The sequence below is a fragment of the Carcharhinus amblyrhynchos genome, chromosome 15 (assembly GCF_965287045.1).
Source record: "Carcharhinus amblyrhynchos chromosome 15, sCarAmb.v2.hapA, whole genome shotgun sequence".
Classification (NCBI taxonomy): domain Eukaryota; kingdom Metazoa; phylum Chordata; class Chondrichthyes; order Carcharhiniformes; family Carcharhinidae; genus Carcharhinus; species Carcharhinus amblyrhynchos.
The window spans coordinates 7,902,947-7,926,591 of NC_137338.1; the positions used below are offsets into that span (position 1 = coordinate 7,902,947).

At 44.6% G+C, this 23,645-nt stretch overlaps 1 protein-coding gene across 3 annotated transcripts in view; it reads right to left on the reverse strand.

Moving 5' to 3' along the window:
• ncam2a (neural cell adhesion molecule 2a) overlaps positions 1–22,935 on the reverse strand; it is a 1,336,232-nt gene extending 1,313,297 nt beyond the window's left edge. For all 3 annotated transcript variants that reach the window (XM_080203386.1, XM_080203385.1, XM_080203387.1), the window contains exon 1: positions 22,820–22,935. In XM_080203386.1, coding sequence (XP_080059512.1) covers positions 22,820–22,871 — 52 coding nt within the window. In that variant the 5' untranslated portion in view covers positions 22,872–22,935. The remainder of the gene's footprint in view (positions 1–22,819) is intronic.
• Positions 22,936–23,645: the final 710 nt, after the last annotated feature.

Consider the following 23,645-nt stretch of genomic DNA (forward strand, 5'->3'; position numbering starts at 1 on the left):
TTGCCTGGTCTCGAGGGTGTTGACTATGAGGAAAGGTTGAATAAACGAGGATTGTTTCCACTGGAAAAACAGAGGTTGAGAGGAGACATGATAAAGATCTACAAAATTATGAGAGACATAGACAGGGTGGACAGTCAGAGGCTTTTTTCCAAGGGTGGAAGTGTCAATTACAAGGGAGCAGAGGTGCAAGGTGAGAGGGAGATAGTTTAAGGGAGGTTTTTCATGCAGGGACTCGTGGGTGCCTGGAACGCACTGCCAGAGGAGGTGGTGGGAGCAGGCATGTAAGAGACATCTGGGTGGGTACATGAATAGGGAGGAAATAGAGTGATATGGACCAAGTAAGGATAGAAGATTCTTTTAGTTTAGTTCGGGCAACATGATTGGCATGGGCTTGAAGGGCCAAAGGGCCTGTTCCTGTGCTGTACTTTTCTTTGTTATATTTTGTCCCAGAAGGACAAGGTCACCAGAAGACATGGGAGCGTGACCTGCAAGTTCTCTTCCAGGTCACACACCAGCCTTCGATCATTACACTACCGCTGCGTCTAAATTCTGGACTTCACTTCATGACAGCACTGTGTGTTCACCAGCACCATATTGACTGCAAGGGTCCATGGTAGCAGCTCACCATCACCTCCTGAAGAGCAATTAGATTGAGCAATAAGTGCTGGTCTAGCCAGTGGCACTCATAGCTCATGAATAAATATTTCAAAAAAAAAGTAATAAAGGAAAAGAGAGGAGTAATTTGAAGATTGTGATCCAAATCTCTCCTTTCAAGTGACAATTGTGGAAAATGCTGAAGCATTGATGTCTTTTTTTTGATGGTATTTAAATACCTCTTGTTTCCTTGCCATTCTCGGGCTGCATTCTAACGTCTGACAGGTTCTTTATTAAAATCTAATATTCAGTCATTCTAATTTTGGATCCTACGCCTTAACAATGCGATCAGATTGACAGCATCAAACTTCATTCGCACCAAACATCTCCACGAGTACAATAGTAAGCACTTGAAATATGATTTGTAAGTTATGTGAAGGAGTCCTTCAGCAGCAGTTCCTTCACCTCCGGAACATGGATTGGAATAAGGAGAGACAGAGATGAAAAAAGAAACACGTGAAATGAAATGACTTTGGAACAGTTTCAGTCAGGTTTCTGATGGGCATTTGTTCACTGTCTTTCCGGCGTGGTGGCACAGCGGTTAGCACTGCTGCCTCACAGCGCCAGGGACCCAGATTCAATTCACGGCTTGGGTCACTGTCTATGCAGAGTTTGCATGTTCTCCCCATGTCTGCGTGGGTTTCCTCCACGTGCTCTGGCTTCCACCCACATTCCAAAAGACGTGCTGGTTAGGTACATTGGCCATGCTAAATTCTCCCTCAGTGTATCCGAACAGGCATCGGAGTGTGACGACTAGGGGATTTTCACAGTAACTTAATTGCAGTGTTAATATAAGCCTACTTGTGACACTGATAAATAAACTTTAAACTTATTTCAACACTCATGGCACAAAGCGCACTGTAAACTAAAAAAATGTTTTAAGAAATATTTATTAGTCACAAATAAGCTTAGATTAACACTGCAATGAAGTTACTGTGAAAATCCCCTAGTTTCACATTGGGTACAATGAGGCAGAATTTAGCATGGCCATTGCACCTAACCCACACATCTTTTGGACTGTGAGAGGAAACCGAAGCATCCAGAGGAAGCCCACCCAGACATGGGGAGAAAGTGCAAACTCCACACAGACGGTGACCAAAGCTGGGAATTGAACCCGGACCCCCTGGCACCTTGGGGCAGCTGTGCTAACCACTGTGCCACTGTGGTAGGGAGTAACATAAAATCAACAAAGATAAGGCAACGGTTCGCTATCCAATGAAACTGAAGGCGGACTAGCACACACATCAAAGAAAAGTAAAAATCTCACATCTCGCTGTGACGATACTGTGCCTATAAGAAATGCGTTTGTGTCATGTTTCTTGTGAGGGGACTGTTCTATACTTCAGCACAGGTTACGGTGCTGAATGTCTACAACTGGCAGCCAAATGCAGAGCATGCAGAAGAGTCATTGCTCCTAATTACTGGGGTGTTTGTTTTAATCCAAGTTAATGTGGTTTTGTTGGTCTTTGGTTGTCCCCTGGGGTTTCAGAGTAGGGTTTAATTAGGTTGATTGGCAAGAAGATTCATGTGAATGGGTGGAGCTAGGCTTACAGAGAAACAAGCAGGCAGCTACAGTGTGGAGTTTGCACATTCTCCCTGTGTCTGCATGAGTTTCCTCCAGGTGCTCCAGTTTCCTCCCACAATCCAAAGATGTGCAGGTTAGGTGGATTGACCACACTAAATTGTTCCTTTGTGGTCCAAGATGTGTAGGTTAGGGGGATTAGCAGGGTAAATAAGTAGTATTAAAAGGATAGGGGTGGGGTGGGATGCTCTGTCAGAGAGTCAGTGCAGACTCGATGGCCAAATGGCCTCCTTCTGCACTTCTATTTTACTCTATCCTTAGAAATTTGCAGTATGGAAGCTATTCTACCCATTTCATCTCCACTGTCTGACCAGTCTCCATTCAGCCTAACCCTACTTTCCATCTTTTCCATCGAACCCGAAGAGCTTATCCAATGTGTTTATTTTTAATATTTGAGGGTTCCTGCCTCAGCACCCTTTGGTTGAAAAAAATCTCTATCAAATTTTTTTATCCTGTTCCCCCTTTATGACCCCTCAACCCAGGGGAATAAAAACACTCTATCTGCAACCCTCAATTTAATACACTTCAATTCAATCTCTTCCCAGCCTCTTCTCTTCCAAAGAAGACAACCATAGTCAGTCCAAACCGTCCTTCTAGATAAAAATCTCCAAACCCGCCGACATCCTTTTATATCTCCTCCGTATGGATAATGAGTGTAACGGTGGCTGCCTCACAACACCAGGGACCCGGGTTCGATTCCCAGCTTGGTTCACTGTCTGTGTGGTGTTTGCGAGGGTTTTCTCCGGGTGCTCCGGTTTCTTCCCAAAGTCCAAAGATGTGCGGATTAGGTGGATTGGCCGTGCTAAATTGCCTTCTGGTGTCAGGGGAACTAGCTAGGGTAAATGAATGAGTTTAGGGGGATAGGGCTTGGGTGGAATAGTGGCCGGTACAGACTTGATGGGCTGAATGGCCTCCTTTTGCTGTGTCAGATTTTATAATTCTCTATTGCAATTACATATATCCTATAGCACAGCGACCAAAAGTGCATCCAGTGCACTGGGTTGTGGCCTTACTAGTGTGTTTGCACACCAAGCAAAACTTCACAGCTTTTGAATCCTACTCCTCCGCAATAAAGGATTGCATCCTCTTTACCTTTGTCATCATTTTGTCCATCTTTTCATCCAGCTTCAAGGATCCAGAGACATGCATTCCAAAACCCCGCTGCTCCTCTGCACTTCTTAATATTTTACCATTTATTGTATTTCACCCTTGCCTTGTTAGTCTTCCCCTGATGGATTACCTTACATTTATCTATTTTGAAGTCCATTTGTTGCTGTTCTGTGCACCTGACTAGTCTATTGATAGCCACTTGCAGTTTGCAGCATTCTTCTGTTATCAAACACACAGTAAGAAGTCTCACAACATCAGGTTAAAGTCCAACAGGTTTATTTGATAGCAAAAGCCACTAGCTTTCGGAGCGTTGCTCCTGCAGTAGGACAGCAGGACTAGAGGGCACAGCCTCAAGATAAGGGGGGGGCAGTTTAGAATGGAGTTGAGGAGGAACTTCTTCACTCAAAGGGTGGTGAATCTCTGGAATTCTCTGCCCATTGAAGTGGTGGAGGCTACCTCGCTAAATATATTTAAGTCACGGGTAGATAGGTTTCTGACAGACAAGGGAATTAAGGGTTATGGGGAGAAAGTGGGAAAGTGGAACTGATCCACTTCAGGTCTGCCATGATCTTATTGAATGGCGGGGCAGCCTTCAGGGGCTAGATGGCCTACTCCTGCTCCTATTTCTTATGTTCTTATGTTCATCAGTTAAGCGGGAGTTCTGTTCACAAACAGGGCATATAAAGACAGAAACTCAATTTACAAAATAATGTTTGGAATGCGAGTCGTTACAGCTAGTCAAGTCTTAAAGGTAGAGACAATGTGAGTGGAGAGAGCATTAAGCACAGGTTAAAGAGATGTGTATTGTCTCCAGACAGGACAGTTAGTGAGATTTTGCAAGCCCAGGCAAATCGTGGGGGTTACAGATAGTGTGACATGAACCCAAGATCCTGGTTGAGACCGTCCTCATGTGTGCGGAACATGGCTATCAGTTTCTGCTCAGCGACTCTGCGCTGTCGTGTGTCGTGAAGGCCGCCTTGGAGAATGCTTACCCGAAGACCGGAGGCCGAATGCCCGCGACCGCTGAAGTGTTCCCCACTATCCTGAGACAGCCAGGGCGACACAGTGGTTAACACTACTGTCTCACAGTGCCAGGGACCTGAGTTCGATTCCCGGCTTGGGTCACTATCTGTGTGGAGTTCCTCCCCGTGTCTGTGTGGGTTTCCTCCGGGTGCTCCGGTTTTCTTCCATAGTCCAGAGCTGTGCAGATTAAGTGGATTGGCCATGCTAAATTGTCCTTTAGTATCAGTGGGACTGGCAGGGTAAATACATGGTGCTATGGGGAGAGGGGCTGTGTGGGATTGTAGCTGATGCAGACTTGATGGGGGTCTAATGGCCTTCTTCTGCACTGTAGGGATTCTATGATTCTATGAAAGCAGCTGGCATAACAAAAAATCCCACGCACCCCTAACATACTTGCCTCCATCTGCTTCTGTCGGGAAAAAAGATACAGAAGTCTGAGATCACATCGCAACTGACTCAAAATCAGCTTCTTCCCTGCCGTCATCAGACTTTTGAATGGACCTACCATATATTAAGTTGATCTTTCTCTGCACCCCAGCTATGACTCTAACACTATATTCTGCACCCTTTCCTTTCCTTCTCTCCTATGTACTCTATGTACAATATGTTTTTGTCAGTGTGGCACGTAAGAAACAATGCCTTTCACTGTATACCAATGTGACAATAATAAATCAAATCAAATCAAATCCCTAGTTTGCTCAAGAAGGTGTCAATGAGCTTTCCACCTGAAGCGAGTTGTTCACATTTTCAGAGGGTAGGTAAGAACCAATTCCATCTGTGTGGGACTGGAGTCACATATAGCCCCAGACTGGGATAAGAAGGGAAGGGTTTCTTTCAGATACGTTGATGAATTTTACACTCTCTGCTGGTATATTTGAACAGTAAGGGTGTCTCAAAACACCAGGGTAAAGTCCAGCAGGTTTATTTGGAATCACAAGCTTTCGGAGTGCAGCTCCTTTCTCAGGTGATGAAGGAGCAGCACTCGAAAGCTCGTGCTACCAAATAAACCTGTTGGACTTTAACCTGGTGTTGTGAGACTTCTTACGGTGCCCACCCCAGTCCAGCGCCGGCAACTCCACCTCATGGTATATTTGAAAGCAGCGAGGGCTTGCAATATGAAACAGGTACCTTGCTCATTATCTTCCTGCTTACACACCCCTACCTGAGATATTATAGTGCATGGGCAATGCATCAGGCTACTCGTTCTGCCTCCAACCCCTCGTTCCCCTCCCCCCATCCCCAGCCCTTGGGCCTACGGAGGCTTTGAAGTGACCAATTAATGGCTGCTTAAGAGCTTCATTCAACCTGATGCTCGAATCTGTATGGCTGGGGAAGATGGACGCAAGGCCAGCAGCCTGGCAACTTTGGAATGCCATATCTCCCATGCTAATGGGAGCCTCCAGTGCCAATTAGAGGCAATTACACCTCTCCCCAAGACCCTGCCCCTCTTTGACCCTACCCTCCTGGCCTCTAAAGCCTTCTCTCCCACCCTCACTGTGGCCTGCCAAAAATCCCTAACTGAACTGAAATTCAGGCTCCACTGCTTGACATAACTCCGCAGAGGCCGGTGTCCCTTCACCGGATTCCTTCTATTTCCAAACTTATCTCCACTCCTAAGAGTGCTTCAGGTACACAGATGGAACCCTGAGTGTCAGTCGCCCTGACAGACCTCATTCTATACAAGTGAGGCTCCTTGATTGGGAAGCAATAATTACCTCAATTGGGGAGCTCATACTCCAAGAGGGCCACATTATGGGCCTCGTTAAGGCCATTACACCACTTGTTCACCTTTATGGACTGCTGATCGTCCCAGCAGTAGCTACCATTCAATTGCGGGGATGACAGAGATACTGGCCAATCTGATTGCGGGGGGGGGGGGGGGGGGGGGGGGCGGTGGTGTTGGTGGGAGCGGGGAGGTCCGCCAGGCCATTAGTATTAGCAGCTATCCGCTGACAAATTGTCCCTTACTTTTTACAGCAATGTTCGACCCGCTTCCAGCTTGGATGCAATTAATTTGATCAGTGCGGCCCAATGGCAGCAACAGTTGGGTTTGGAGGTATAAGAGAACTCAAATCCCCATCACTCAGGCAGCTTCTGTGGAAAAATTTCTCCTAACCCTTTTCCCCATCCCCCTCCCTTCTGAATGGCTGCTGGGTTTGTAGGACGAGCCTAGCTTTGAAAATGCTCAACAAATTTCAAACATTTTGGTCTGAAGGATACTGTCACACATGAGCCAATATTTTTTTTAATTCATTTGTGGGAGATGGTCATCGCTGGTTGGCCAGCATTTATTGGCCATCCCTAGTTGTCCTTGGAGAGCAGTTGAGAGTTAACCATGTTGCTGTGGCTCTGGACTCACATGTAGGCCAGACCAGGTAAGGACTGCAGATTTCCTTCCCTAAGAGACATCAGTAAACCAGGTGGGTTCTTCCAACAATTGACAATGGTTTCACGTTCATCAGTAGATTCTTAATTCCTGATTTTTTTTTATTGAATTCAAATTCACGCTGGGATTCAAGCTGGATCCACAGAACATTAGCAGAGATTCTGGATTTCTGGATTAATAGTCTAGCAATAATACCACCAGGCCATTGCCTCCTCCATAAAGATGCGTCAAGTGTAATGAGAGGACAGATGGGATTCTGGTCAGCAGGATGCTGAGTCCTTTCGGTCAGAGGTGGAGAGGGCAGCAGTAAAATCCATCACAAGATATTGATGAACAAGTTAGAATTGACTGCATGTGGTCATTTTTACTGACAACTGCTTTTCACAGCTGACAGAGAATTTTATTGTTTGAAAAACTCTGACATTTAGTATTGAATTTCGTATAAACTGGAGTTAAGCAGTTGTGTAGTCTCCAGTGAAGCATTTTGTTTAAATATCCGTTTTACATTCTAACTCACTTTCCTGTTTACATTGAGGTGATGAATGTTTGTGCTGGCAACTGAGATGCCTTAATTATTCTGGACACCCACTGCACAAAATGCTCCCAGATCAAGTGGGGCGGCACGGCGGCACAGTGGTTAGCACTGCTGCCTCACAGCACCAGGGACCCAGGTTCGATTCCCGGCTTGAGTCACTCTCTGTGTGGAGTCTCCCCGTGTCTGCGTGGGTTTCCTCTGGGTGCTTTAGTTTCCTCCCACAATCTGAAAGACATCCTGGTTCGGTGCACTGAGCAGAGTGTGGCGACCAGGAGATTTTCACAGTGACTTCATTGCAGTGTTAATGTCGACACTAATAAATAAACTTTAAGCTTCAGCATGGACAACCGCAAATGAAAGTTCCTTCTGTTCCAGGCCAGCAATGCTCTTTAACCCCTCCATTTGAATAGCACCTTCAGCAGATTTCAGCATCGCAAGGTGCTCCACAAGAGCGTTCTCAGGTAAAATCCAGCATTGAACCACATTAGGGCAGATGACCAAAAGGTTTGGTCACAGAGATAGTACGTTGGAGAGAAGGAGAGAGGCAGAAAATATCAGGAGAGAAAACTTAGAGCCTTGAGAGTTGAAGGCCCAGCCATCAATAGGGTGGTGGCACAAGGAGGTAATGGTGGAATTTGAACAAGCTCAAGAGAGTTGTCTCCATTGTGCCAATTGTCTCATTCTCACAGGATCCAGATCCTGCCAAGTTAATGCTCATCTGTCACACCCCCATTGTCAGCCGCTTGGTGCTACATCCCCCACATTCACCTGGAAATGGCTAACTGAAAGTGTATTGCAATAACTTTCCCGCAACGTCACCGGCTTGTTGTCGATTCAGTTCAAACTAATATTCACCAGAGACTCTTATCCTTGATGCAGAACCCCATTAGGGAAGAACGTTTAAAGGGTCACATCACAAAAGTGCCCATGAATGAGTAAAAAGCAGCAATCTCACTTAAAGAAACAATAGAGACAGCTGGTGGCACATTAAAGTTGGAGGAGGTGCTTGGCTTTGCTCTATCTGTGGCGTAATTAATCCACCATTATGTGTATGACAAGTAGAACAGAGTGTTCTATTTCTCCAATATTGATTTAACAACAACAGGCATTTGTATAGCACCTTCGAAACCAGAGGAATTGGCTGGAGTTCAGGCGGTGTTTGCAGTAAAGAGCTTTTCTCTCACTTGTTGTTCGAATTTTGCTGAGGTTGGTTTGGCCAAGATTCCATCAGGCTCCAGTAACAAGGAAACCCAGCTCAGAATAACAGTAAATGTGTCCATGTTTCCCTAAAAAGCCATTCGGCAGAGCACACACAAGGAACTGAAAGAGGAGGTTTAAAGTTAAGGGATTTGAATGAAATAATTTCCCCTCTAACCAGATATTGAGAAAGAAATGGTCAGCACTGAATGAGTGGCTGTTGACCGAATTACACTTTGCAACACAAGGGCCAGGAGCATAGAACCGTTTGATTAACTCCTGTGTGCGGCTGGAGGAAGGCTAGTGAATTTGGTGTTGAATGGATTACACATCATTTGACCCAATTGTTACCTCGCTATGAGTAAAGTCAGAAGAAGCTGAGTGTATTGTTGAGATCACAGTGTCAGTGGGAAGACCAACATTCACAAAAGTGGTCATTTTAACATTGGGTGATGTCGAGTTAGCTGCCATTTACTCAAAGAATCACAAAATTGTTGTGGTGCTCCAGGAGGCCATTTGGCCCATCATGTCTGCACTGGCCCTCCAAACAAGCATTGTGACTTAGTGCCACTCCCCTCCCTGCCTTTTCCCTATACCCCTGCGCATTACTTCTGTTCAAATAATGATTTAATGTCGACTTGAATGCCTCAATTCAACCTGCCTCCACCATACTTCCAGGCAACACATTCCAGACCCCAACAATTCATTGTGAGAAAATAACTTTCCTCACATCACATTTGCTTGTTTTGCAAATAGTTTTAAACTTGTGCCCTCTCATTCTGATCCTTCTATGAGAAGGAACAGTTTCTCCCTATCTACTCTGTCCAGTTCTCTCATGATTTTGAACGTTTCTATCAAATGTCTTCTTGACTTTCTCCTCTTCAAGAAGGACAGTCCCAAACTCTCCAATTGATCCTCGTAACTCAAGTTTCCCATCTCTGGAAATATTCTTTTTAACCTCTTCTGCACTCTTTCTCATGTGTTCACATCTTTCCAATAGTGGAATGCCCAGAAATGTACACAAAACTCCATTTGAGGTCTAATCATTGACTCTGTCTACACTTCCCGCTGCCTTGGTAAAGCAACCAGCATAATTAAGGGCCCCATGCACCTCGGACATTCTCTCTTCTGCTCTTCTTCCTTTGGGAAAAACCCAAAGTCTGAGGTCACGGACCAACTGACTCAAGAACAGCTTCTTCCCTGCTGCTGTCAGATTTCTGAATGGACTTACCTTGCATTAAGTTGATCTTTCTCTACACCCTAACTATGGCTGTACTTTGTACTCTGCTGCATTCTGTACTCTCTCATTTCCTTCTCAACGAACAGTATGTTTTGTCTGTATGGCGCGCAAGAAACAATACTTTTCACTGTATGTTAATACATGTGACAATAATAAATCAAATCAAAAAATCAAATGAAATCAAATCAGTCTTGCACAAGTTCAGCATAACTTCCTTGCTCTTGTTGTTTCCATTAATAAAGACCAGAATATTGTAGTCTTTATTCACTGTTCTCTGCACCTCTCCTGCCACCTTCAATGATCTTTTCACACACACACAACAGAAGACTTCCCTTCATATTAAATTCAATGAAAATAGGCCAAGGGGAAAAAGCATATAAACAAAATTAATCAGACAAGGTATAAAACAGATCACTATTTCAATATCAACATTACTCACAATTAAAACAACACCTATCAACACTCAGTTCCCATAGCCCCTTTGTACAATCCCAACCTTGGATATTCCAATCAAGAGAGGCAGTGTTCCCTGAAGCAGGGAAGAGTATCCAATTCCCAACGCCATTTGGTACCATCCCAACCTCATCAGCGAAGTAACGTTCCCCCGAGTAAGGATGGCAGAAAAATAATTGGGATGGTTAAATGAGATGGGAGTAAGGGCCGTGTCTTCTTGTACATCTTACAGGCTGAGAGCAGAGGGTAGTTTTAGAGGAGCCAGGTTGCAGGCTTACTCTTTCAGAGACAGCTGAGAGTCTGGTAGGCTGGATACAAAAAAAGGAACCTTAACATGTCCACAGATTAGCAAACGATTATACATGGTCACCGCTTTTAGTGCATTCCAAATGTATTGTAAATTGAAGTCATGAATGGAAATAATGTTATCACCGTGACTGTGTGTTGGAGGAAAAGCTAAAGTTATGTCTTCGGGGACTGACTGCTCACAAAAGAGACTGTTGTGTGAATTGTGTTTTGTCCAGTGGTCTCCTCACTGACAAACGCTGTTGTGCTATCAGAAAACAGAGCTGGGAAGCACACTTGCGACAGAGCGGCAATAAGGGAAGCTCAGCCAAGGATGACGATTTCATTATGGGCTCTTGAGCAAGTCTCCCTCCAGTCCTGTTACTAATAACATGTGCTCCCACAATCTACACTGCATGACAAAACGTTCAGAGTTTTAATTTCCTTCTGCCTCCCCAGTACACGATCACACCCACTCCCGCCACTGCCCCCGCCACTGCCCCCCCCACGCTCCCCCCCCCGCCCTCTCTACAAGCTCCTTGGTGTGTAGACTTTTAAAAACTTCATTCATGGGACATGGGCATCGCTGGCTGGGCCAGCGTTTATTGCCCATCCCCAACTGCCCTTGGAGGCCAGCTGAGAGTCAACCAGATTGCTGTGGTTCTGGAGTCACATGTAGGCCAGACCAGGTAAGGATGGTAGATTTCCTTCTCTAAAGGGAACCAGATGGGTTTTCTCGACAATTGACAATGGTCATCGGTCGATTCTTAATTCCAGATTTTTTTTTATTGAATTCAAATTCCACCATCTGCTGTTGCGGGATTTGAACCCAGGTCCCCAGGATATTAGCTGAGGATTAATAGTCTTGTGATAATACCACTACTAGGTAATTGCCTCCCCCGAAACCACTCACACTGACTTCATTTGTCATTGCACCAACTGATACAAAAAAAAGCACAGTCAAATTTACTCCCTCTCCCCACCCTCGGCACACACTTCCCTACCCCACCCCCACAACCCTTCCATGAGGTTTGCAGCATTGTTTCTAATCAGCCATGAAAAGGCCATCACGGAAACTTGGTCATGTCCAGCCACTGTCTCTCCATGTTGAGGCAAAGATGCTATACTCCCAGATGGCCAGAGGCTACGCTCCCCGTTGAGGGGGAGAACTGACTGGTAGTGATTTTAACCCTATGATTTTATTTGATTGATTTGATTTAGTACTGTCACATGTATTAGTATACAGTGAAAAATATCATTTCTTGCACGCTATACAGACAAAGCATACCGTTCCTGGAGAAGGAAAGGAGAGAATGCACAATGTAGTGTTACAGTCATAGCCAGGCTGTAGAGAAAGATCAACTTAATGCAAGGTAAGCCCATTCAAAAGTCTGACAGCAGCAGGGAAGAAGATGTACTTGAGTCGGTTGTTACATGAACTGAGACTTTTCTATCTTTTTCCTGACGGAAGAAAGTGGAAAAGAGATTGCCCGGGGTGGGTGAGGTCCTTGATTATGCTGGCTGCTTTGCCGAGGCAGCAGGGAGTGTAGACAGAGTCAATGGATGGGAAGCTGGTTTGCGTGATGGATTGGGTTACATTTTGTAGTTCCTTGTGGTCTTGGGCATAGCAGGAGCCATACCAAGCTGTGATACAGCCAGAAGGAATGCTTTCTATGGTGCATCTGAGGATCACCACACCTCGGGCGAGGGGTAAGATGGGGGGCCTTCATAAATAACCTCAACCAGTATGGGAATTCAACCCACTTTGCTGGCATTGCTCAGCATCACCTTCCAGCCAGCTGAACTGACTGACTCCCCGAATCAACTGACGTTGAGGCATTACTAAACACAGGGCCTGCAATGCCCCAACCTATGTGTGCAACTCTGTAAACTGTGTGTGCCTCTACATGCCCTTCTCTGATCAGAACCTTTCACACACCTGAAACAGTGTTTCCAAAAGCTTGTGGGTTTACTATCAAATAAACTGGTTGGACTTTAACCTGGTGGTGTGAGACTTCTTACTGCGTTTACCCCAGTCCAACGCCAGCATCTCTACAACATTGCAACTCAGTCTGTCAGGAGCATAAATGCTGTTCGTTCCCTCCCTCACTTCTATCACCTACCCTACCCCAGAAAATTGAAAAGTGGATATGAAATTCCATTGCGGTTGCCTCAGTGTCTTTTTCTCCTACAGATCGGAAAGGAAGCAATGGAAATTCTTTTGAGCCAGGATGCCAAAATGATTCTTAACCGACTGCTGAGTCACTCATGACAGCAAAGATAAACACCATAAAGGCAGCAAGAGGAACACTGTAAAGTCTTCTGAAAACCATAAATTCCTTATTTTTACATTGTCTCAAAGTTTACAAACAGAAAGACGATTGCGGTTTGTCCCTTCCCTGAGCGTGCGAAAATAAGAATATTTGCAGACCGGCTGAGAAATGCTAAATCAATAACTCCTCACCGAGAGACACACCGGGCTACGATGATGCTTTGAATTCACGCTGACATTTTTTCCAACCAAAAAAAAAATCAATGGAAGGAATCTCACCACTTGCAGCCTTCCCTATACAATTTACTTAAATCGTCTATTTTGATTCCTCACGCCCCGCAATTTTCTGACCTTTTCTCTGGACTGTTACGGGGGTGGGTACCACTCCCCAGGTAGCAGTGTAGCCTTTGAATAGCTTGTGCTTTCAGGACTTTGGATGGAGTGCATGAGCGGATTGAGTGAGAGGCAGTGGGCCTTTTGAGCAGAGGGTGAGAGTCATTGAAATGGAACTTGATCTTGTCTTCACCCAGTGCTGAAAATGTGCACCTTTACCAGGCCCTGGGCACTATAATGCCGCTGATTAGTTATTAGAGTAGAAATCCAGCATCATAAAATCACATAGCACAATAAAAAGGCCATTCAGCCCATTGTGCCTGCTTCTTGAAAACCCTGTCAATATGAAACCTCTTCTCCCCGCTTTTTTTTTACATCTTTACTTTTTTTTAAGAAACTGCTTATCTAATTCTCTTTTGAATGTTACTGTTAAATCAGCTTCCACCGAGCTTCCAGACAGTGCGTTCCAGATCACAACAATTTGCTAATTCAAAGCATTTTCGTCCTCATCTGTCTTTGGCATTTTTGCCAATTATGTTAAAACACTAGCTGAATATTATCCCCCCTTCTCCCAGCCAAATGGAACAAAATCAACCGAACACTCAGCACCAGCCCATTTTTTGCAGCACACCTCAATATCACCCTCTGGATATAGGTTAAGTTAATTTATCAGCGTCACAGGTAGGCTTACATTAACACTGCAATGAAGTTACTGTGAAAATCCCCTAGGATAAGTGATGCTAAAACGGAGAAACTGTAATGGGTGTAGGGTGGACCACCTTTCCCCTCCTCATTAACAACTAAATACTTGGCAACAGGGAGCGCACCTAACTCCCCATTTAGGGGAGGCGATAGCCTAGCGATATTATTGCTAGACTATTAATCAGTAACTCAGCTAATGTTCTGGGGATCCGGGTTCGAATCCCTCCATAGCAGATGGTGGAATTTGAATGCAATAAAATTTAAGAATCTGGCAATGACCATTGCTGATTGTTGGAAAAACCCATCTGATGCACTGATGTCCTTCAGGCAAAGAAATCTGCCGTTCTTACTCAGTCTGGCCTACATATGACTCCAGATCCACAGCAATGTGGTTGACACTCAACTGCCCTCTGACATGGCCTGGCAAGACGTTCAGCTCAAGGGCAACTGGGGTTGGGCAATAAATGCTGGCCAGCCAGCGTCACCCAGGAACGAAAAGAACAAACTTTTCAATTCGTGAACGCTGTTACAAGAGCTGACAGAGTGGAGAAGATGACATTTAGTCCAAGGTATCTGGAAAAAAGAGGGTGGCTCACACATTTTTTCCCTCAGAACTGAGTAATAACAGCAAGGGTGTATTTATAAAGCAGTCTTTTGTAGTGTAGCTGTATGATGAAGGTGTAAACGGAAAGCAGACAATGTTGAAAATCAGAAATAAAAATAGAAACACACAGCAAAACTGAAAAAGACAGATGGGTTAACCATTCAGCTGTGACGCCTTATCCCTGGCCTCGCTCATAGGCAAGGTAGTAAATGTTCCATCCCAACTCATTTCTAGTGAAGGGTCCCACTCCGAAACGTTGACCTTTCTCTCGCAGATGTAATCTGACGAGCTATGAGTTTTCCATTTCACAGCAGGCAGCGATATGTTAAAGCTTTCACAACCAGCAGAATGTCTGCAAAAAGCAATTTTTTAATCAGATACTGCACTAAAATGCTTGCTGAAATATACAATGTTATCCTAATGAGATTCTGATAAACTAAATAAGTACGCAAACTGTGCAGCCACGGAATGCACATACTATCAAAAACAGACAAATATTAATGGAATCTTTTCATTTCTATAATTACAGTGTCCATAAAGAGTGTCATATGAAAAGAACCCACAAAGATTGATAAAAGATCAATATTATGTTTTCTTGTACAGTATTTCACACACACACTGCCCCTTTTTAAACAAGGGCTCCATCAAACTCACTTTGGATGTTTGGTTTCACAGGAAATTTGGAAGAGATATATAGTGCAGCCTAATTATAAAACAGACCTTCCTTGCGTAATTCCTTGTATAATTCCATCAGGTCCAAATTGCACTTTCTTGTTTGCACACCGCTGAATAACCCACACACAATAGAGTGACTGATGCAATACAATCTCATTCAACTCAACTTCGACAAAGTCAATTCAATTCACCTTTGTTTAAATTGGAGACCACAAAAGGGGATAAATGAGGAAAATTAGTTGGCAAGGAAATGGAGAAAACTTCTCGGCCGTCTGGCTAAGATCGAGAATAGGATCAAGCATGAGATTAAGTATAATGTCTGTTCTTGTCACCTTGAATCTGGTATGTCCCTGGTTTGGAGACCATGAATTAAATCTTAGAATCATTCCAGTGCAGAAAGATACCATTTGGACCTTCGAGTCTGCACATACAAAAATCCCACCCACATCCTATCCCCTTACCCCCCTGTATTTACCCTGCTGATCCCCCTGACACGAAGGGGCAAGTTAGCATGGCCAATCAATCTATCCCACACATCTTTGAACTATGGGAGGAAACCAGGGCATCCAGAGGAAACCCATGCATATGTGGGGGGAATGCGCAAACTCCACACACACAGTTAGTTACCAAGGCCAGAATTGAGCCCCTGGTGCTGTAAGGCAGAAGTGCTGACCACTGTGCCACCCCAACTGAATTGGATTCAATTTAAATTATTTTTTGGAGCTAGCAAGGAGATGGATTAGTGGCTGGCTCTGTCCATTCGGCACATTGGCTTTGTAACTCTGAGAAAGGTATAAAATTTAAAATAAAAGAAAAGCAAGAAGATGGAGGGATAGCAAGATCATGAGAAAACATACATGTCACAATTGAACTTTGATCCTTCCCAACTGAAGTTTGTTGTTGCGAGTTTCCCTTCAATTGAAATTCAACGCATACTTGTAGAGAGTTCTGGGGGAGGACAAGTAAGGGGGCAGGAAGGAAATGTTCCTCTCATGATTAAGCATTAATATCAACATAAATGCAATGGCAAACTATCAGGTTTGAAGCTAAATTATAGAAACATACATAGAAACTAGAAGACATTCAGCCCTTTAAAGTCTGCTCCGTCATTCATTATTAGGATGGCATGATGGCACAGTGGTTAGTACTACTGCCCCACAGTGCCTGGGTTTGATTCCTGTCAGCGTCTGTGTGGAGTTTGCGCATTCTACCCGTGAGTGCGTGGGTTTCCTCCGGGTGCTCCAGTTTCCTCCCACACTCCAAAGGTATGCGGGTTAGGTAAATTGGCCATGTGAAATTGCCCCTGAGTGTCAGGGGGACTAGTTAGGGTAAATGCATGGGGTCATGGGGATAGAGACTGGGTGGGATTGTGGTCGTTGCAGACTTGATGGGCCAAATGGCCTCCTTCTACACTGTAGGGATTCTATTATGATCATGGCTGATCATCAAATTCAATAACCTGATCCCCCCTTAGCCCCATATCCCCTAATGTCTTTAGCCCCAAGATCTAAATGTAACTTCTTTATGAAATCATAAAACATATTGGCATCAGTTACTTTCAGTGGTAGATTGATCACTCAATGGGTGAAGAAATTTCAAGTTAAAGCACTGATCAGTAGAATTTTTCTCCGAAGATCTGAGATTTTGCTATTGGACATTGGCCAACTGGGCTCCATCCTCCAGTTACCGAATCATAAGGTACTATTGCTGTTGAAAAGTTACAGAGACAACCAACAGTGATCATTTTCAGCATCAGGAATGGAAGGTTTGCTTTATTAAAAAGTAATAGAACATCTCATATTATAAACACATCTCAGGGATTCATACATCATTCAAAAAACTGCTTTGGAGTTGTCCTCTTTCATGTCATGATGTGAATAGCTAAGAACATTAATCCTCGCTATCTAATTTTCTGCATAAATCAGCAAATGTTAAGAGCGCCGCACTGACATTTAGGCAAATATAGATGAATGAACTATTACGTAATGTCATGTACTGAAATACCAGTCAGGATTAGTTATTATTTGAGCACAAGTCAGAAATGATACCAACTTGAGTTAATGGTGGATCCCAAAGCAGGAAAATGAACAAAGCCAGTCACACAAAGAGACTGGCTTCTGGAGGCTTCTGAGAGAACCTGACAAGATTTCATGAATTTGGGGAAAACTTTTTTATAGTTTATTTATTAGTGTCACCAATAGGTTTACATTAACGCTGCAGTGACATTACTGTGAAAATCCCTAGCTGCCACACTCTAGCACTTGTTCGGGTACAATGAGGGAAAATTTAGCATGGCCAATGCACCTTACCAGCACGTCTTTCATAATGTGGGAGGAAACCAGATCACCCAGAAGAAACCCACACAGACACAGGGAGAATGTGCAGGCTCCGCACAGTGACCCAAGCTGGGAATCAAATCCAGGTCCCTGATGCTATGGGGGCAGCAATACTAACCACTGTGCCACCATGCCACTCTGTAGAACCAGTGAGCAGTTTTTTGTAAGTAACAACTAGTCTTTTAACACTGGGACACTGTCAATGGAGACTGGACAATGAGCCAGAGGTGTAAAGGGTTAGTGCAGTGATACATGCTAAAGACTCCTAACTCTACAACAGTAGCACAGTGGTTGGCACTCCAGCACCAAGAATCCGGGTTCAATTCCCAGCTTGGGTCACTGTCTGTGTGGAGTCTGCGCATTCTCCCTGAGCCTGCATGGCTTTCCTCCTGGTGCTCTGGTTTCCTCCCATAGTCTGAAAGATGTGCTGGTTAGGTGCTTTGGCCAAACTAAATTTTCCCTCAGTGTCCCCAAATTGCTGGAGTGTGGTGAGTAGGGAATTTTCAGAGTAATTTCATTGCATTGCTACTTAAGCCTACTTGTGACACTCATAAATAAGCTAAACTATTTCCTTCACATTTTTATTCACCTCTTCTGGGCAAGACAAGACAGTTTAACAACCGCGTAAATTGCTTCTTTGCAAAACTGACCTTCAGGATACAGATGTACACCAGCCACGTGTACTCTGGAGAGCGAAAAGAGTAAATTTGACCAGAGACAAAAATCAACCTTAATTTTAACAGCAAAAGCCAGTTGGAGCATTTCCTTTCCCATTTAGGAGTTCCAATCTTTCTCACTCCACTCCCAGACATAAGGAAGAGCTGGTGTATGAAGGAGTGGAATGACTAACTTGCTGTGTTCCAATAGTAGGGTCGACAGACATCTCGAAATCTAAGTGGGAAGAGGTTGGGGGAGCACTCAGGGGGGACACTCCAGCTGAAGAAATATTTATTCAACAAAGCACTCCATGTGCCTTACCTTCACAGTAATGTGTAGGTCACCCCCGAATGCACTGTTTACTTCAATTATATGTCATAATGAGAAGCAACAGCCTGATGATCTCTTATCAATTTAAACATCTGTGTGTGTGAACAAAATGTTTATAGTTTTTTCCTTTCCTCTCTCTCTGCAGCAGTCTTAATAGAAAATGTTGGATGTTAACCCTCCCGCCAGTGAGAAAGTGAAACAGTTCTTATGGAGGTGAATAACAACTCGAAAATATCCTCCCCAGGTTTGTTGGAGTTCAATCCCCTCCATCCCTAATGAGAATCTTGGCCTTGTAACTTTAATCCTCTCCTTCCCTCCAAATCTACGCAATACCCATCTTTCTTTTAAATTTAAATTTCATTCATTTCTTGCAAAGCCAGTGCATGAACTGGGCTGGGGGAAAGCCCTCCTTCTATCTCCTTGCTTGCTCCAAAAACCAATCCAAACTCAAACTGAATCCAATTACTGATCCCCACAAGGGAGACATACAAAAACCAAGCTTGCAGGTCTTATGACACAGTTGATAGCCCCTGCCTCTGAGCCAGAAGCTCTGGGTTCCAGTCCCACCCCAGGATTTGATGACCAAGATGCGCTCGTAACACAGTCAGACAGATTGCTAAACAACCTGCAACATCATTCTAAATAGGCCAGTGGATGGTGATGAGAGCTGGGGAGACTCCTGGTCAGCCACGCTTGATGTGGAGTGGTGCCCCTCAAGCTATGAGCCTCTGGCGACAGACTAGGGACCAGGAGAAACTTTCTACGGGAACAGACAGGTCTGCCTTATAGACCAGTGGGTGCATGAAGAGAAATAAGCAAAATCCAAGCTGACAAAAAAAGACATTGCACACCATCTTGGGTTGATCTAATGCTTGATCTTAGTCAAAAGGCTGAGAAGTAATCCCCACCTTACCAACACCCCCTCCCCCTCCCTGTAACTTGTCTTCCTTGCAATCACAGCCCAATCCTCAGACCTTCCCAAGCAAATCATCCCTTCCTGATCACAGCTGCCAACCTCCAATCGATCCACCTTTCCTGCTCAAAACCAGGTTCCAGCAAACCTTGGACCCTCCTGAGTTGCAATCCACCCCACGCAACCCTTTAAACTGCATTCAGTCTTCAGGATAGATGTGTCCCGGGTGAAGTGACAGCGGGTGGCAAGCAGTGAATAGGAAGGAACCATGAGTAACAAACACCGCAATGCCATTGAATCATCCTGTATAGTCGAATGGCAAAGGACGGGGTGAGAAATGGTTAACACCATCTGTTTGGTGGGAAGAAATGAGCTTAATGCTTGGAGAGTGTTCTTCAAACTGAAAATCATTCTGCGTGCCACCGCATTGCTAACTCTCTGTGGCACTTATGCCTTGTCACCCAGATGTGAACTGCGTAATACTGTCACCATTTAATATAGTTAACACACCAAGTAAATGGGCAGTCAATATTGGCATGGCTGTGTAAGTGGGAGGAGAGCACTGCCACATCGGTGGGGTGAGCTCTGTCCTGTTGCTAATGATATTTGTAACTTTAGATTGTGCAATCAATAGTAATCAGACTGAGGCTCAGCCGCATTAGAAATGTCACCAAATGTTCTCCTGATACAGCTGTGACTGTTCAATAACACGGTGCTTGAGGAGTTAAACATCTCCAGACCCGCCGAATATGTTTTTTTTCCAGCATTCCCTCTTTTTTCATTAAGCATTTTCAACAACTAACAAATCTGCAAACACAGCCAAGTCCTTGTTGTTTCGAATTATATCTCTGTATGTAACACATTGACACATACACACACACGTACACCTCCCTTGACATATTCCCATTCCCCCCTCCCCACCCACCCCTCCCCACCCTCCTCCAGGGATATCACTTCCATCAGAGTCTCCCTACCCAATTGTACAAGGGGAAAGGAGATAAGATGGGGCTATCTGAGGGAGCCGGCAGATTTCAACTCCAGGGTATAAAAACTAATTACTACCGAATGTGAAACCCCAAGAGAAAATACTGGAAAATCTCAGCAGGTCTGCCAGCATCTCTCCTCACAGATGCTGCCAGACCTGCTGAGATTTTCCAGCATTTTCTCTTTTGGTTTCAACTGCAGGGGAGTTGGTCCGGAGGAGATTTTGTCGCTGAACAAATTATTTGGGAATGTGGGGGGGGGGGGGGGGGTTACAATGAGCCACCGACAATGTTCTTACCCCACAGCCTACTGCTCCCAGCTCCCTCCCGTTCACTTGTTCCCTTGTTGAAAGCTCTCTTGTCCACGCTGCCCTGGCCAATTTGACCGGTCTGATGAACCCAACCGCCTCAGCACTAACGCAGAGGATCCTCGGTACACTGCTACACCGATACTGAACTATCTATTGGGGCGGTGTGAATTCTGCTAACATTACAATCGTTATCACCCATCCAAATGAACAATTTTGTTAACACCCACCCCATCCAACTCCTTCAACCACCAACCAACACCATCGCCCCCCCACCCCCCCGCACCCCACCCCCTCCCGCCCCATCATCAGGAATGACATTGAAACAACCGGGCAGCAGGGGACAAGTTTTCTTTTGACAGAACTGTACTTCAGACTGTAGTTGTAGACGTTGAGCAGCGCATCGAGATTAGTGGCATGTTAAGAAAGCTGAGCGCAGGGCGCCGGGGTAAAATGATTCGAAGCAAAATGCCAACAGAGATTGTTGCGGCGATGAAATCTCACTGGGTGATAATCAACAGATTAATGAGAGCCGGAGCTGTGAGCTGGAGATGGACAGGGAGCCTCGCAGCAAGTTCGCCTCTTCCTCCCGTCACTGGTGCCTGGGCTCAGCCAGGTAAGAAGGGTGAGCCTCTCACAGCAATGAGTTCTCCCCTTGCACCGTGTAAGAGACACAGAAGGAGAAAGCAAACACTCCCACAAACTGTGGGGCCGACGAGTGCTTATGTTGCGTGTGTGTGTCTGTATGTGTCCGTGAGTATTTTTGTGTTTGCTTGTCTCCCTCTGTGTTTGTGTGTGTGTATCTGTATGTGTGTGTGTGTGTATCTATGTGTGTGCGTAAATGTGTTTGCCCGCGTGTCCGCGTGTATATATGTGTCTGGGCGTCTGTGTATCTGTGTATCTAAGTGTCTGTGTTTGTGTGTGTCTCTGTGTGTCAGTGTGTGTGTCTCTCTATGCATCACTGTATCTGTGTGTCACTGTGTGGTTTTGTGTCTGTGTGTCTGTGCATCTCTGTGTCTGTGTGCGTGCGTGCCTGTTCGTATGTCTCTGTGTCTGTGTGTCAGTGTGTCTCTCTGTGTATCTCTGTCCGTGTGTGTGTGCCTGTTTGTGTGTGTTTCTGTGTGTGTCTGTGTCAGTGTGTGTGTGTGTGTGTCTGTGTGTGTGTGCGTGCATCTGTGTGTTGTGTGTCTGTTCGTATGTGTGTCTGTGTGTCAGTGTGTGTTGTGTGTCTGTTCATATGTGTGTCAGTGTGTGTTGTGTGTCTGTTCATATGTGTGTCAGTGTGTGTGTGTGACTGGGACAAGGTATGAGAGAACTCTAATCGTATCCAGTACAGCAGCTCTGCATCGCCACCTGCCGCATACACCAGTTTTACTCAGCACAGTAAACCCACACTCGCAACTCACTTCCTCACACGTTTCAGTTCAACTCTGTCTGAATGAACACACTCACACACACACACCCCGAATCTAAACTTTCAGGCTCAATTCAGAAACCGAACGGTGGCTGAACAGTTAATACCGATTCATCCCAAAAATATTGTCACATTTGTTTTTCTTTGGCCCAGTTCAGAGCAATACATCTTAACATTGAAATATAAAACACAGTCACATTAACCATACCCTAAACCACCGTCAACAAACTGCACGTTGATTACCGAATCTCGGCTGGAACTATGGAATTGTTAAAACACACAGATGCAGAGGTCTAAAGGAGGGACAGTGTGTGTGTGTGTGTGGTGGGTCCTGTCACCTGAGTTCCAATTCTCTCCAAGAAAAAAAAATCTAAAATTGTATGTCATGTGCAAACTCTTTGGAATTCCTAATTGGCAACCATCAGAGAACCATTTCAGCGAGAGTAACGGGCTAACAACAGACATTATTAAGATATATGTATATAGGAGGGAAGTTAAGGAAGCCCCCGATCTAATGGCTGAGTGTTTCCCCCACTAAATACACCTTCAAACACTTCAGCCCCTTCTCAAGCAGCCGTCATCTGTCACAACACAATCACAACGCACATTGACACCCGGTCAATATACAAGCGTGCCTTTAAATAGCAAAAAGACTTAACAACTCTTCATTTCCCTGTCTGCAACCTGTCCGACGCTTAGTCCCATTCTATCACTGCAATGCAGTCAGTGCTTCTATCTCTCCCCCTTTCTATATATATATATATACATATACATTTATATATATAGGCACAAACATATTCTTGTTTAACATCATTTCCACTTCCTACCTTCCCCGCTGCAGATAAGAAATCCGATTAGGTAGAGTGAGGCGAAGGTCATTTTCTCCGGAGCCTGTGGTGGCGGCGTGCAGACACTTCCCGGAGACTCGCAGGCAGATGCTTGCTCCTTTGCCAGAGCGATTCCTGAAACTGGCGCTCAAAACAGTGCCACACTGAACTATATCGCATGCCAACCTCTGCCAGAATATTCCTCCGCGGCGGGGCGGCGCGTCGCCCGCACACTCCGGCAATCCAGCGAGCAACACTGTACTAGCTCACATCAGTATCTGTATAGAGAGGTAGTCAGAGAAACACATAGAGATTAGAGAGAGAAATAGATAGACAGATAGATAGACAGATAGATAGATAGATGGGTAGACAGACAGATAGATAGATAGATACAGATAGACAGATAGGTACAGACAGATAGAGAGATAAACAGATAGATAGATAGACACATAGATAGATAGATAGATAGATAGATAGATAGATAGATAGATAGATAGAAAGAAATAGAGAGAGATAAATAGGAATAGATAGATAGATCGATCGATAGATAAATAGATAGAAAGAGATGGATAGATAGAAATAAAAAAAATAAATAGGGATAGATAGATAGATAGAGACAGCTGGATAGATAGAAATAGAGAGAAATAAATAGGAATGGATAGATAGATCGATAGATAGATAAATAGGTAGCAGGAGATGGATAAATAGAAATAGAAAAAGATAAATAGGGATAGATAGATAGATAGACAGATAGATAGATAAATAGATAGATAGACAGATAGATAGATAGATAGATAGATAGATAGACAGATAGATAGATAGATAG